At 30.7% G+C, this 16,769-nt stretch overlaps 1 protein-coding gene across 1 annotated transcript; it reads left to right on the top strand.

Moving 5' to 3' along the window:
- Positions 1–11,914: 11,914 nt before the first annotated feature.
- On the top strand, positions 11,915–15,126 carry LOC105774193 (probable inactive receptor kinase At2g26730). Its single transcript, XM_012596587.2, has 2 exons — positions 11,915–13,419; positions 14,163–15,126. Exons 1-2 carry the CDS (start codon positions 12,126–12,128, stop codon positions 14,822–14,824), a joined length of 1,956 nt encoding a protein of 651 aa, XP_012452041.1. The 5' UTR covers positions 11,915–12,125; the 3' UTR covers positions 14,825–15,126.
- The last annotated feature ends 1,643 nt before the right edge of the window (positions 15,127–16,769 follow it).

The raw sequence follows: 16,769 nt of genomic DNA, 5'->3' as shown, positions 1-16,769 counted from the left end.
TTTCTGGGTTTTGATTAGTCCCAGGGCCCATGCAGCGATGCTGATAACAAGAACAAACCTCCTATTGCCATGCATTCCCACACGGTACTTGTGCTGGTTACCATCCCTTTTGGAAGAAATGAATTTTTGGCCTCCTTGTGCTAGGAGTCATCCTCTTCCATTGCTTGCTCTGGCTCTGCTGCATTATCAATTCATGGCAGGCTTTGAAGGACATAAAACAGTGGAGGCCTGGCTTTTCAATTATTCATTTGTCTTTCCATTGAGTAAGCATTTTCGATTTCTGACTTCCATGGCCTTCTTTCTCCTTTTTTGTAATTATACCTTTTTTTCTAAAAAACAAAACAAGAGGCTTTTTCTTGTGTTTTCGCTTTCTTCTTTTGGTCTCAGGAGGGCTTTCTCTTCTGTTCCAGCGTGTGGATCACAGCGATGCACTCTCCAACAGATAATGGTTACAAGCAAGATTTAAATTATGACAAATATTGATAATGCGACTCAATGTGCTAATCCCTATATTTTCTTTGATAGAAAAAACATTACAAAACGATTACATTCTTAAAGTACTAATGACACAGACAAACAATATTATGCTCAGCTATCAATATATTCCATACTAAATCTGAGGGCTCCCCAAATAATTGTATTGTATTCAATTCACTTAAAACTATTTTGATCATATGATTGATAATCTTATTTTGAGCTCTCGAAACGTGACGAAATATAACAATGATGTTAGATCTGTCAAAGGCCAAATTTTTTTGTTTGCTAAAGATTTATATTTTTCAAATTTAACAATCAAAATGAACTTAATTACTAAATTCAAGTATTAAAGTGAATAAAAAACAAAAAAACATAATTATCAATTTAAGGGTAAAAAAAAATTACATTAACCCTTAAGAAGGTTGGAATTTTTTATGGGAATTGAAAAATTATAGCACATGAATTAATCCTGCAACCATTTCAATTGATTGAGGAATTGAAAGATAATATTTGCAAGAAATAATTGGGGTGACATTGACGTACAAAAGGATATAATAATCTCAATCAACTTAGAATGTCACCAAAATCCCCATCAACCGTCCTTAATAAGTATCAGCCATTTGAAAATTAAAAAAAATTAAGGATCGAAATTAAATTGTCTATATATTTATAATTTTTAGATGATTAAATCACATTTTTATTATTTTAGGTCAAAATATAATTTTACCTTTACTAATTTAAAATTTTCAAAAATTCAAAAGGTTAAATTGAAAATTTTACCATTTTAAGGGAAGTTGGGCCCCTACCAACCCCCCTAAATCCACCTCTGATCTGTATGATATTGATATATTATTCCGTGGATAGTTCAATATTATGAAATGTAGGGTGTGTCTCATATTTTTTGAACACTTTGCATTTATTGTTGTCTGTCCATGTTGCAATGCTGAAGACAGATGCAACCTTTTGAAAAATAGAAGCGATGTCGTGACGATGAAGCATGTGACGCCGCAACAATGCAACGTATTTCTCAAATAACGTAGCCGCATTTTGACAGTCAAGCAGGATTTTTTCTTCTAGACGAACTCTAATTACTTTAAGAATATTTTAGTCATATTAACCTTCTAATCTTTGCCTATTTAAAGGGCCATTATAACCCTAATAGAGGTGGTGAAAAAAGAAGAAGAGAACTTTATATATGAGAGAGGGTTTTGTTTTCGAGATTAGAGATTTGTACATTTAGGTCAATTTCTTCTTTATCTTATATTCTTGTTTGTTTTGTTCATTAATGAAAAGTTGAAACATATTTTACCCGTGATTTTTTTTTCTTCTTAATCATATCAATCAGAAAAAAAAATCATATAAATTTGTGTGGTTAATCTTCTCTATTTTTTTCATTGTTTATTCAAATTAATTCCCAACATGAAAGCAACAAAGTCAGGTTTTGATGCTTCATAAGTAAAACTTCATTATGGTGTTCATGTAATTAGAAGCAAGGAGGAGGATATAAGAAGAGTTAGGTTGGTACCCCACGTGTTTAGTGGGAAAATAAAATAAGCGGGATATGCAAGATTCGGCTGGGTATAAAGTGAACATGGATGGTCAGGAGATCCAAGATGATCATCCATTTGGGGCCATTTGGGTATCAACATTTATCTACACATTCTTCAATCTTGGGTTTCATCTGAGTTGTTTTATTTAAATAGTTTATATAAAAAAATAAAAAAATATTACTAAATAATGACATACTCGTGATACGTGTATAAAAATATTTATATAATAAAATTATAAAAAATAATATGTAAATTAAATATAATTTTAATTGAGATGATAAAATTAAACTAATGTACATATATTTTTCTAGATTTATCAAAATATTAAAAAAAAATTACTACTTTCGTGTGCTTATAGAATACAACTTTAATGTTTTTAAACTATGTTTTACCATGAAATCATAAAAAAAGGTAAGATGAATACATGTGAATATAAGATTTAAAAAATTAAGAAGGTGGTCCGACCGTCCACTTTTAGGCACTTTACATCTGTACATGTTATCCCTGTTACATAAATCACTCAAAATCTTGCTGATTAATCCAATCATGAAAACAAGCCTATACCTTTTTATACCATAGATGTCAGTTGGTCATCTTTAGGTGATAGGTATACTTTGTGTTGAAGACTAGTAGACTTAATTCAAACCAATTTGAAGAGAGTAGTGAAATAATTTCTCTATTAAAAATGCCACACATGTTACTATAATGTAATCCTTCCCTTTTCTGCTAACTATAACTTCATCTTTGATAAGATTAATTTAAGGGTTAAACATATCCTTTTAAAGTCAAATAATATTTTAACCCTTATTTATAATTTAATGTTTTTTATAATTTTATATTGGGTATATAATTATTCCCACGTTGAAATTTATCACATTGTATATTTAAGTTTGTAATGGTTGTATTTTAATATTTAAAATATAATTTATGTATATTCAAATTAATTTTACAGATAATTAATATTAATTACTTTTAAAGATTTAAAATATATATTATATATAAAAATATTAATAATGAGTTAAAATAAATTATTTTTATTGAAATATCATAGTATTAATGAATTTAAACATTATTTAAATGCATATACTTTACATTACAAATCATGTTTGAAATGAACATTTTATTTTTAAAGTTATTTTTCACGCCAGTACTAAAAACTTAAATTTTAAATTTAATTTTTCGAAATTTTTTTCAAATGACTTTTTAAAACCATGCTAAAACCAACCACACTCTTGGTAAGATAATAAAATAAAATCTATATTACTATATATAAAACGAAGGCCTATCTTGAAAGACACCTGTCGTCTGTCGATTCCTTTTTTACATGTTAAAATAATGGTTAAATTTTAGTTTTAACCCTTCTATTTTTAGAATTATATAAGAATGGTTAAATTTTAATTTTAATTCTTATATTTCACTCAAATTTGATATTTAATTTCTATACTTGTCCATTCTTTTTCTTTTCTTTTGACATAAAAAATAGTGGCTAAATTTTAGTTCTAATCCTCTACTTTTTTAAGATTATATAAGTATGGTTAAATTTTAATTTTGATCTCTGTATTTTGCTCAAATTTAAGATTTAATCTCTATACTTTAATTTTGACATAATTTAGACACATGGCCATTCTTTTTTTCCTTTTCTTTTGACATAGAAAATTATGGCTAAATTTCAATTCTAATCCATCAAATTTTTAAAGATGATATAAGAATGGCTAAATTTCATTTTGCTCCTATATTTAGCTTAAATTTGAGATTTAATCTCTATACTTTAATTTTGACATAATTTAGACACATATCCATTCTTTTTTCTTTTCTATTGTCATAGAAAACTATGGCTAAATTTCAGTTCTAATCCATCAACTTTTTAAAGATTATATAAGAATAGCTAAATTTTAGTTTTGCTCCCCATATTTCGCACAAATTTGAGATTTAATCTCTATACTTTAATTTTGACATAATTTGATGCCTCAACTTTTATAGTGTCATTAGTTAGTCTAAATATTTTGTTTTGATTAAAATGTCGAGCTGATTTTTTAAGAATTGTTAACATCATTAAAATTCCTATTAAATTTGGTTTCATGGATACCAGAGGAGTATTTTTTTAATTTCAAAATATCACACTAACAAAATTAAGGAATCACTCAATAGCATGACATAATATATATAATATTTCTTCTTCTTCTTCTTCTTTCGACTAGATATCAATCAAACTTTTTCTAAACTAGTCTATAAAAATTTTAATGGTGTTAACAAATAGACTTAAATTTTAAAATTTAAAAGTAATTTTCTGAAATTAAAAGTATAAAAATTAAATCTCAGAATACAATAACTTCGAGCATATTATGACTTTAAAATTTTTATTTTATAATTTAATAATAAATAAGTAATGCGAAGTGTGGCAGCAACCGTACTAGTAAGAAATAAAAAATGGTGGGCTATGATTCTTTGGCCATGCCACATGCCAACCAGTGAACCAAATTCTTTTATGGGAAATGGTCACCGGAAAAATGTTGTCCTACAAAATTTTTTGCCCTTTAAAAGAATGAGAAAGAAAAAAGTTGTAGCACATGCTGAAGGAGAGAAGCCTCTGCTTTAGGATCCCACAATTGAAAGGATAATTTATGAATTGCAATATTTTTGTGTTATGATTATGTTTGAAGCATTATATTTATATAAATTTTAACATAATATAAAGTTACAAATAATAAATTGATATCCCACAATTTTAAAAAGGTAATGAAAATTTAAATTAATGCTCTCAATTCTATCTTCCTTGTATGGATTTGTAGTTCGAATAAACTACCAAGCTATGCATAATGAACAAGTTTTTGACATTAGTTGTACCCAAAGAAAGAAAGAAAGAAAGCTTTTTCACTTTTACTTGATAAAAGATTTACAAATTGATAAAATATTTATAAACCAGTGCTTTGTTTATACATGTATAAAAGAAGATCGTGGGCATTCCAATATGTTCTTTTAATTGAAATATCATGTTGGAATGACCATATCTTCTAGTAATCAGTGAAATCCAAAGAACTCTAAAGTTGCACCTAAAAAGCAAGACATCGAGTAATTACAATTTATTTATTACTTTGTCAAGATAAATGAGTGATACATGAAAAAAAAGAAAAAGAAACAATAACTATCGCTGAAATTACATCTGACAATATTGTCACACCTTTTCTTTATGGATGATGTGGTTTTGTTTGTGAAAGTTGTTAGAAAGTCTATGAATGCCATCAAAGAGACTTGGGAAATGAACAACCGGGGTAAAGTATCATCTTTTAGAAATCAAGGGTTATGTTCTCTCCTAGAATTGAAGGTGCTCCAAAATCTTGGGGATGGATGCTCTCTATATTAAAGAAATCACCGATTTGAGTAGATATCTTGGGTTACTTATCCACTCAAAACGACTTCAAGCAAAGATTACGAGTTTATCATCAGTAGAATATGAGGTAAGCTAAGCTCATGGAAGGTTGATATTCTCTCTCCCACCAAAAGACTTGTTCTTATCCAAGGAACGATCATTGCTATCTTGACTTTATGTAGTGTCGCCTCCTCCTAGGAGCATCTGAGACCAATTGGACCGAATCCATTGAAACTTTCTTTGAGGGGGAAAGTGAGGAAGCTAGAAAGATTCATCGTATAAGCTAGGATAAAATCACCCAAGCAAAGTGTAATGGAGGGCTAGGTCTAAGAGTTATGAAATACCATAACCAAGCTCAAATCATGAAACTAGCTTGGAGACTTATACATGAAAAGGACAAATTATAGGCAAATGTACTATTCTCCAAGTACCTGTTAGGTAGGCATGTAGTCTTTTCGAACCTAAGGTGGCTATGAAAATTTATAAGATAGTGAGTTATGTTCCATGTGTCAAATAAATTCAATTATTCTGTTTGTTGAGTTCTTACAATAAGGACTAAATTGAACTAAATTCAAAATATAAAAATTCTATTCCGAAATGTGAAAATGAAGTTGATTCTAATATAATTGCCCAAGTAAACATGATGAGAACTAGTGGGATATAGATGACATGCTATTAGAAAATACTTAGCATGCTCTTTGTTCTGACATTGCACTTCAGTGCCACTTTGTTTTGATCAAGCACTTCGGTGATATTCTATTCTAACATGGCACTCCAGTGCTATTCTGTTCTGTTATAGCACTTCGGTGCATCCATGTACTATTTCTGTATATCCTACGTGTTCTGTTAAGCCTACGTTGGGCCTTCGTTGAATAATAAAAGAAAAAAAAAAGCTAAGAATAATATGACAAGATTATGTGTTAGTGATGGAATGATAATGAAAGGAATTATAATGATTGAGTTATAGTATGCAAATTCTAATACTAAATTATTATATACTTATTTGTTACAATGCTATTGAACTGTGTTTTCATTTATTTAATAAAAGGTACGTTTAATTCTCGTTGTACTTACTAAGCTTTCATAAGCTTAACGCATTATTTCTAAGCCGTAGGTAAAAACATGAAGTGAGGATTTGTTGAGGGTCAGTCTCATCGCATCTTATCACATCCTATGAGATTGGAGAAGAGTATGTTATCTCCACTATTTTGTTTTAAGCACTATTTTATTTTAAGTATATGACATGTACTTAGGTGAATGTTTATACAAGTAAATTGGGAACTAATTGATTCCCACCCTTGTGTTTGATGTGTTTTGGTAAGTAAATATCAAATATTATTTGGTGTGAGTTATGGTTTGTGTTTGGAATGATTATGAATGATTTTGGTATGGTTTGGATGTGTTTGTAAATAGAATTTTTAGGTCCCCTATCCCAGGTCTCGAGACATGTGAAGTGTGTCTCGAGACATACAAACTTTGAACCTAAAAATCTAAAGTAACTAAGCCATGTCTCGAGACATAAAGGACTTTGTCTCAAGATAGGGCAACAACGAAGCTAAACTTCTACAGTGCCATGGCAATGTCTCGAGATATGTAAGCCTTGGTCTTGAGACATATTGACCTGCGACTGAAATTTTTTATTCGAATTAAATAATACCTGAAACAAAATTTATATGCAATTTAAGCTTGATTAATAGCCTAATTAAGTTCCTAAAAATGTAATAAGTTATTGAAATTATTATTAAAAGTGTTTAAAATCATAAATGCATATTCAGTGTTAAATGTAACATTTGTTGCTTGAGTTCACGCAGGTAAGGGGTGTTACAACTGTAGTCTTATGATGCTCTAATAAATAATACAATTTAAAATTTAAAACCCAATCATTCAACAATAGCAGGTTAATGAGACCCAATTAGATCCTATCAAATTTCCCTTTAATCAACAATAGTAGGTTAACAACACTCTTTATCACAATTTTAATCAAAATTCAAACATATTTAATAAAAATAATTTAATAATAAAATCTTTAATCATCGAAATATCATGCATAATACAACTAAAAAAACTAGTTTAAAAGAAACCTCAAAAACATAGGGGTTTTTTATTTATTTATTCTTTCACAAGATTACCAAAACTCAAGGGGAGAAAACATATGGGATGGAATAAACAAGCTATACATTTCATGGCGTGTGATAGTAGAAATATATGAGTAGCCTTAACGAATATTGAACTTAAGGCGTGAGCTCAAATGCTTAAGTTTTTACGTCAAGTGAGCGGGTAATGAAGAATCCTAAAGGATTAGAGGCACAAATTTGAATCCTCTCCCATGTTGTTCCTTTTTCTTTATCTTTGGGCTATCTGCTTCTTAGTCCAAAGAACCAACCAACGAACTAAGATTGAAGTTAATTAAAATAATTATGATTAATCTCAAATTAACTAACAAAAAAATATTCTAAATATGAAACATTAAATAAATAAATAAAATCCCTGAAAATTGTGCATCATGTCATCTTAAATATTTACAATATTTCTCTAAAGTCTATTTATAGAAATAATAAGTATAAATGATATTAAAGGGTAAATTTAATCTTTTTAAATTGATGGTAAATTTTAATTTAAAAATCAAAGTTGGTGGTAAAGTTTAATTTTAAAAATTCAAATTTTAATGGCAAAGTTCAATCACATAAAAAGTTGAGTGGTAATTTATTTATATTCTTAAAGTATAATGATAAATATAAATCAAAATAAAATATAGTGACAAATATCAATATTCACTTCAATAATGTGGCAAATTTACATTATAACCCATTTTTTATTCATGCTTGTTGCTCGTCATAATTGAAGTTGGCATGTGACATTGTATTATTCGTTGTCAATGTCACGCCATCTCATTATAACGGTGTTATAAAGAAGATATTAAAGCATGTGACATGTTCTAAGTTTAGGTACTCAATTAAGTACAAACGACCAAATTTGTGAGACAAAATTTAAATGGGTTAATATATAGGCTTAAATGCCAAAAAATCCATCCGAAAATAATTAAAAAAATCATTTGAGCCCCTCAACGAAAAAAGTGCATCCAATTGAGCCCCTTGAAACTAATTTTCCGTCCAAGCCTTTTATGGGTCGTTAACTTGACGTTGACTCAACAAAGTCGGACACGTGTTGCGTTATGAATGATACACGTGTTATTTTATTAAAGTAAAATTTTAATAACATGAAAATTGAATAAAAGAATTTTAATGGCATGGAAAATAAAAAAAATGAATTGTATTTATTAAGTTAGAAAAAACATTAATTAATAAAAGAAAATCTAATTTGAAACAAAATCTTCGGTATGGAACGAACTTATAATCATGGAATCGACTCGATAATCAGATTATAGATTATAAGTTCATAACCTCAGCCCATTCCCATTTTGGGCGGAACAGATCTACTAATTCTTTGATTCCAGTTAGTAAAGAGGGACCTTGAACTAAGAAATAGATTCTAGAAGCTAACTAGAAGCTAAACTAAAAAAGGGTAACCTGAGCAATTGCAATAATCGGGTTCATTGGTATTCCTGGTATAGTAGAAGCTATCACACATACAATCATACTCAATTCGATGGAATTGTTTGATCTTAAAGGGGATCTTCTATAATTTCGCACGTGAGGGGTTATTTCTTGGTTTCGTCCAATCATTAATAACTTGATTATTTTTAGATAAAAGTAGATAGAAACAACGCTCGTAAAGAGTCCTATTGAAACCAAGAAATGTAGGCCTGCCTGCCATCCACACTAGAATAAATGGAGTTTTCTGAAAAAACCTGCTAGTGGAGGAAGAGGATTGAGAGCTTTATATTCTTCAAAAAATCAAAATCAAAATCTTGAGAGCAAAAGTAAAAACTCCTAAGAATCCTAATTGTCAATACATATGAATTTCTTAAGCTAACACTCAAAACTCATTATTTTTGAAACCCTAAATCAAGTATTGATTCAAAACCCACCCAAAGTCTCTTCAATCGAAACTTAAGATTCTGGTATCGAAGCAAAGTAGTTGCCTTAGTTTAATCGAACCCTAAAATACTTCAAATGAACACTGAAATTGAATTAGCCCCGATCTTGAATTGAGAGGAATTGTTAATCATATCGAATCCTAACATTGAGTCATTCACTTCAATTGTGGTTTAGGATTGATATATGCTTGTTGCTGAGAAAGGATTAGCAGGTATTAGAGGTGCTCATGGGCCGGGCGGCCCGACCCGGCCCGGCCCGATGGCTTGCCTGAAATATGGGAGGGTTTGGGTAAAAATATAGGCCCGAAATATGGGCTTGAGCAAAAAAACGAGGCCCGTTTAGAAAACGGGCAGACCTCGAGCACAACTTTTTGGCCGAGCTCGGCCCGATATAATAAATATATTTATTTTTTAAAATTTTTTAATTTTAAAATATTTTTAAAATACTTTTTTTAATTTTAAAATATTTTAAAAATATTTTTAAAATACTTTTTTTAATTTTAAAATAATTTTAAAATACTTTTTTTTTAATTTTTAAAAATAAATTTTTGGTATTTTAATAAAAAATGGGCCAGGCCGGGCCCGGGCTTATGATTTTTTTCTCGGGTCGGGCCTGGGCAAAATTACAGGCCCATATTTCGGGCCGGGCCCGGGCCAAAATTTTTTATAGGCCTGGCCCGGCCCATGAGCACCTCTAGCAGGTATATGAGTTTTGGGTTCATTATTGTGATGATTTATTTCTCTTTAGTTTGAGGGAGATTTATGCATGATGGTTTGATTTTTTTTATGCTTATAGAGGTTAATAGCACAAGTGTTGTCTACTTTATTCGTTTCTGATTGAAAATGTGTTGCCTTTGTCTTGTTTTGCGCTTCTTTATTAGATTAGGGATTTGATGAGGTTGGTGACCCCTAAACCCAAAATTTTAACCCTTAAATCATGGTTCTTCTTCTTAAATCCACGTGTCAAAAATGCTCTTTCCACTTGTTCAAATTATTTCCACGTCATAATAACACATGTACTATTCATAACTCGACATGTGTCCAACTTTGCTGAGTCAACGCCAAGTTAATGGCTCGTCAAAGGCTTGGACAAAAAAATAACTTCAAAGGGCTTAATTTGGTGCACTTTCGGTTAGGGGGCTCAATAGATTTTTTAAAAATCATTTTTGAAGGACTTTTTTGACATTTAAGCCTAAGATATATTGTGGCCCCTAAACTTGGCAAATTGCACTTATTTAGTACCAAAACTTTTTTGTGAACTTATCTAGTGCCTACACTTCGAAACCCTTAACCATGTTGGTACATTTTATTGATACCCGACTAACACAGTTAGATTTTGTCCTCATAGTCAATAGAATGCTGTCACATGTCTCAAAATTTAATAAAATTTTGTTCTTAAAAATATTAAGATATTAAGAATCTTTTTAATTGATACACAAACAACTGTCTAGACTCATTTGAATTTGGACAACATTTTGTCTAAGTTTATTATGAACATGTATTTACGGTAATTTTATATTTTTTATAATTTCAAATAATAATATATAATTTATTTTAAAATAAATTCTAGGTGTTTTAGAAAATTTTAGTTTTTGAATTTTTGTTGAATTTTAGCAATTTTTTATTTCACATGTACAATAAACTTTAGCAAATGGTTATTCAAGTTCATTCTATACATATATTTCTAGCAATTATATATATATTTATAATTTCAAATAATAATATAAAAATATTTTCTAAAGTTAATTCGAGGTTTTAAAATAAAATTTTATAGTCATTTTAAATATTTAAATATTTAACGGTACAAAAATTTAAAATGCAATTTTATATATTTAACCAAAATACCAAATAGTTTATACTTGAATTTTAATTATGCTCGAGAAAGTTTTATTAATTCTCTAATTAATCAAAATTTTGTTTAATTATCAATTTAAGAACATTTTAGATTGTGTTAATATGACTTTTATCTCCCACTCGAATTTATTTAAAAACATGGAATTTATATTATAAAAACTTGGAATTTAAAAAATATTATTATTTTAAATTATTAATTTTAAATTTTTAAAAATAAATTTACTTTTTTCCTTTCTTTTAAAAAGAATTGTTATTATTATTAAGACACATGCCAATATTCAATTCGCTACTACCTTAAATCTAAAGGTGTTGAGTGAAATATCAGGAAAAAGTATCAACTTAGTTAATGCGCATATTAAATTTATAATATTTTTATAATATTAATTTTTGTTTAAAATTTATAATGAATTTCTTCAAACAATCATTAATAAATTGAAAAACTAATGTAACTATAAAATATATTTGATTAATTTAAAATAAGTTATATTAATGTTATTTAATATTAAAATAATATAAAAATTCATTATAGCTTGATTATTTATTTTATATAAAAATTATTAAAATTTGATTTTTTTTATAATTTTATAAATTTTAATAAAATTATATTTCAAGGAGGAGCGGGAATGGGTGGGGCAATATATGGAAAGTAAAAATAAAAGGCTGCCGATCCAACTCCAGACTCTCTCTCTCTCCCCTTCAGTTTTAACTCGGGTTTATTTCTGTTTCAACCTTATAAACTCGTGATCCCCTACTCTGTCTCATTTCTCTTTCTTTTATGGCTTCTCACCGGAAATTATTTCCGCTTCTTGCAAGCAGCCGACCAAAACGAACGGCTTAGTACAGCAGCATTTCCCCCTCATTTTTCAATTCAAATCCCAAAATGGTAATGAATTTTGTCTGTGTTTTTTTACTTTCAGTCCTGGTGCTAAGTTTGGGAGTAAGCTCGGAACCAGTTGAAGACAAGCAAGCTCTCCTTGCTTTCCTTTCACAGACCAAACACGAGAATCGGGTTCAATGGAACTCATCCACCTCAGCCTGCGACTGGGTCGGTGTCGAATGCGATGCCAACCGCTCTTTCGTCTACACTCTTCGTCTCCCAGGTGTGGGCCTCGTCGGTTCTATTCCTCCCAACACAGTCGGTAGGTTAAACCAACTCCGAGTTTTAAGTCTACGAGCCAACCGTTTATCTGGTCCCATCCCTGCCGACTTCTCCAACCTCACTCTCCTCCGTAGCCTTTATTTGCAATATAATGAGTTCACCGGCCCCTTCCCTCCTAGTCTGACTCGTTTGACTCGTTTGATACGGCTCGATATTTCTTCTAACAATTTCACCGGTCCAATCCCTTTCGCCGTCAACAATTTAACACAATTGACCCGGCTCTTCTTGCAAAACAACAAGTTTTCCGGTTCTCTCCCGACCATCAACACCGACGGTTTAGATGATTTCAATGTTTCTAATAACAACCTTAACGGTTCAATTCCCGGCTCGTTTTCTAAATTCCGTGAATCATCATTTGCCGGGAACCTCGGTCTTTGTGGAGGCCCACTACCTCCTTGTAACCCATTTTCCCCTTCTCCGGCTCCATCTCCGTCCGAGCCCATTCCCCCTACAACTTCCAGTAGGAAGTCCAGGGAGCTTTCCACCGGCGCCATTATTGGCATTGCCGTGGGGTCTGCAATTGTAGCACTATTGTTATTATTAGTCCTCATTCTTTGCCTCTGTAAACGGACACGACGGCCTCCGAAGCAGCAGAAGCCTTTTACGCCGATGACAACACGAGATGTTCCGTCAGCGGAGGCGGGAACTTCGTCTTCAAAAGATGAAATAATCGGAGGGTCGTCCACAGAAGGGGAAAGAAACAAGTTGGTGTTCTTTGAAGGCGGGATTTACAGTTTCGATTTGGAGGATTTGTTGAGGGCATCGGCGGAAGTGTTGGGAAAAGGCAGCGTGGGAACGTCGTACAAGGCGGTGCTAGAAGAAGGGACGACGGTGGTAGTTAAACGGTTAAAAGACGTGGCGGTTAGTAAAAGGGAGTTCGAAATGCAGATGGAAATGGTGGGTAAAATCACACATGAAAATCTGGTTCCATTGAGAGCGTTCTATTACGCCATAGACGAGAAATTGCTGGTTTACGACTTCATGCATGATGGTAGCTTATCTGCCCTGCTTCACGGTAAGCTTCTCTGTTTCATTTCATCTCTTTCATGCAAATGCTTAAAAAATCAAATCATATTGAGGATTAATTTTTTTTTTTAGATAATTTGATTTTTCTTTCAATGCAACGTGCATTTCATAATTCATTCTTCTCTGATTACATTTACATATAGTGTTGAGGGTTCCAAATGAGTGAAATTGATGGGGACATGGGTGTTGGTGAAATGATGACTCCTTTTGCAGTGTAATCAAAAAACACTTGTGGGTTCCTTTTAAGGCTTTCTTCATCACTAGCTTACTTCCCTTTCATTTCAAGAAACCAGTGGGAAAAACACTTTTAAGTTTGCTTTTCCAATTCAAAATTTTAGTATAATGAAGGTATAAAAATAATATTTAATGTTTTTTATATTTATAAAAACTTTTAATACCTTACTTTATATTTAAATTTTTGAGTCCACCGAACAGTAATTCAGTTTAAAGATGATTAAATTATCTTTTTTATATATACAAAAGAGATTATTTTTATGATCGTATTTTTTTTTTATATTTTTATAAAATTCAATAATTACCGTGACAATGAATTTTATAAACTTTTAATAAATATATTTATTAGGCATGATGTAATTTAGTATTAGTAGATTTAATTACATTTTGGTTAATAAAGAAAATTGCACCCTCCACTCCAGTTGGCAAATTACAACAGTTGTGTTTTAGTAGTTTGGTAATGAATTAAACCGCGTCATTATGTGATAAATGTTACAGGCAGCAGAGGCTCAGGCCGAACACCGCTGGACTGGGACAACCGAATGAAGATAGCATTAAGCACGGCTAGGGGCTTAGAACACCTCCATGTTTCAGCAAAACTGGTACATGGCAACATTAAATCCTCCAACATTCTTTTACGATCAGACCACAAAGCTTGTATCTCCGACTTTGGTCTCAATCCACTCTTTGGCAACACCACTCCTCCTAGCCGTGTTGCAGGCTATCGAGCACCTGAAATACTTGAAACCTGCAAAGTTACGTTCGAGTCCGATGTTTACAGCTTTGGAGTGTTATTACTAGAATTATTAACAGGCAAAGCACCTAATCAAGCATCTTTAGGGGAAGAGGGGATCGATCTCCCTCGTTGGGTCCAATCTGTGGTTCGAGAGGAATGGACTGCAGAGGTTTTTGATGTGGAGTTAATGAGATATCATAGCATTGAAGAGGAAATGGTGCAGCTGTTACAAATTGCGATGACTTGCGTATCAACTGTGCCCGATCAAAGACCCGCCATGCAAGAAGTGGTACGAATGATTGAAGATATGAATCGAGGTGAAACTGACGATGGATTACGACAATCGTCTGATGATCGGTCAAAAGGATCCGACGGTCATACTCCGACGGAATCTAGAACCCCACCTAGATCCTCCACACCGTAGCATAATGTGCACAAAATGGTCATTTGCTCCAAATTGTGATATTTTTTCTTCTTCTATTTTTTTGGGGTTTTAGTTCTTCTCTTAATTGTCCTTTGAAATTATTTTTTAAGTAGATTAGGGGGGATTCGAGTTGTTTTTGGAGGTTGGATAGTTCCATCAACTGATTGGAAAACGCATTTTAGTTTTATTTAATTCTTTCCATTGTAATCTGTAACTCCTGTGTCTTGTCCCATTAAACAAATGTTGGGGGTGTAAAATCTTGTATTTGCAATTTTATTTAATAATTTTGTTTTTATTGCAAAGGGGAGTGGGGAGTCGAAATTTTCATCTAAAAATTCCAACCTCGTGCTTGGAATGCCAAATGCATCCACTTTTATATTTTTCGGTAATTTGGAGTTGAGAAAGGTCAGCTCAAAACACAAACCAGACTTCCATTTCTTGCTTTTACCTTAGATTGAGAATATCAAAATTGTAATTTTTTAAGGTAAATATATATTTTGCTTTGAATTTGTTGATTTATATTTAGTTAGAATTTTTTCTTTTTGGGATTTTGTTGGTATATTCATACTAATATCGTTAGTTTATATTAATGTCACATTGATAGTCAATGTGATAATGCTACATGAAAATATAAACAAAAGTTAAAAATATTAAAATATATAAATTAATAAAAGTATGATTCATTTTAGATGTATTTTTTAGTAAGTTTATATATTTTTAAATTTTTATAAAATAACAGGTTATTTTATTATTATTCTAAAATTAAAAGTATATAAATTTTAAAAATTAAAATATATAAATTAATAAAAATATAAAAAATTTACATAATGTACACAAATGATTGTCATTTGGACAACCATAACCATTCTTTTATAGATTTATATATACTTTATAATTTTTAATTCTTTTAAATATTTATATATTTCCCATAAATTCGTAATTTTTAATTTTTATAAATTATAAATTATATATTTTCAAAATTTTATAGGTTTTTATATATTTTTAATTGTATATATTTTCATAAATTTATAATTTTATATTATATATATTTTCAAAATAAAAATAACCTAAGAAATTGATATTTTACAAAAAAATTAAAAATATATAAAATTACTGAAAACACATCTAAAAAGAATTTGAATGTATCTAGACAACCATTTATTCAAGTTAATTCTTGATGTAAAAGAATTATAATTTTTATTAATTTATATATTTTTAACTATTTTTTATTTTTTTATAATTTATATTTGCCACCTGACATATTTAGAGGTTGCCATGTGTCACCGTCAGATTAATTATCAAAGTCACATCAACAAAAACAAACAATGTTAGTGCAAATGTACCAACCTAGGTGACAAAATACAAGTTCGAGCATTAACAAGATGAAAAAAATTAGGTACCAACTAGATAGAAATGGACAAATTCAATAACTAATTTTTTACATGTACATTTTGCTCTCTAACTCTCTCTTAAGAAACCTCAAGAAATCATTGTTTCTTGTTCTAGCTCTCAGCACAATCTATTGTGTGTTAGTTGTCATCCGGTCTCTTTTTCTCTTCTCTTTCTTTTTTTGCTTCTCTTTTGGCATAGTAAGCATCCGAACCTTGCCTTTGCCCTTTTTCTTCTCCATTGTTCACTTGGCCTCTTTTTCCCTTCTTTATCTTTTTCACTTGTTTTCCTTCTCTCTTGGAATAGTAAGCATTAGAATCTTGCCCCTCTCCTTCTTTCTCATTTGGGTTGATGTTAGTGAGAGGTTCTCTTTGATCACCTTTGTGGGTTTAGTTATTTTTCTTTCACTGGCAAACCTGATTATTGGTTTGGTTGGCGCCATCGTTACTATAACAACCCGTTTTTAGTAGTGTTGAAAATAAGGATTTTGGAATCTTAATTTTGATGAGTGGGTCCGTAAATATTTTACTATTTAATATTTACGAGTCAATATTAG

Source organism: Gossypium raimondii, chromosome 6, assembly GCF_025698545.1.
Source record: "Gossypium raimondii isolate GPD5lz chromosome 6, ASM2569854v1, whole genome shotgun sequence".
Taxonomy (NCBI): Eukaryota; Viridiplantae; Streptophyta; class Magnoliopsida; order Malvales; family Malvaceae; genus Gossypium; species Gossypium raimondii.
This window is presented reverse-complemented; position numbering and strand designations above follow the sequence as displayed.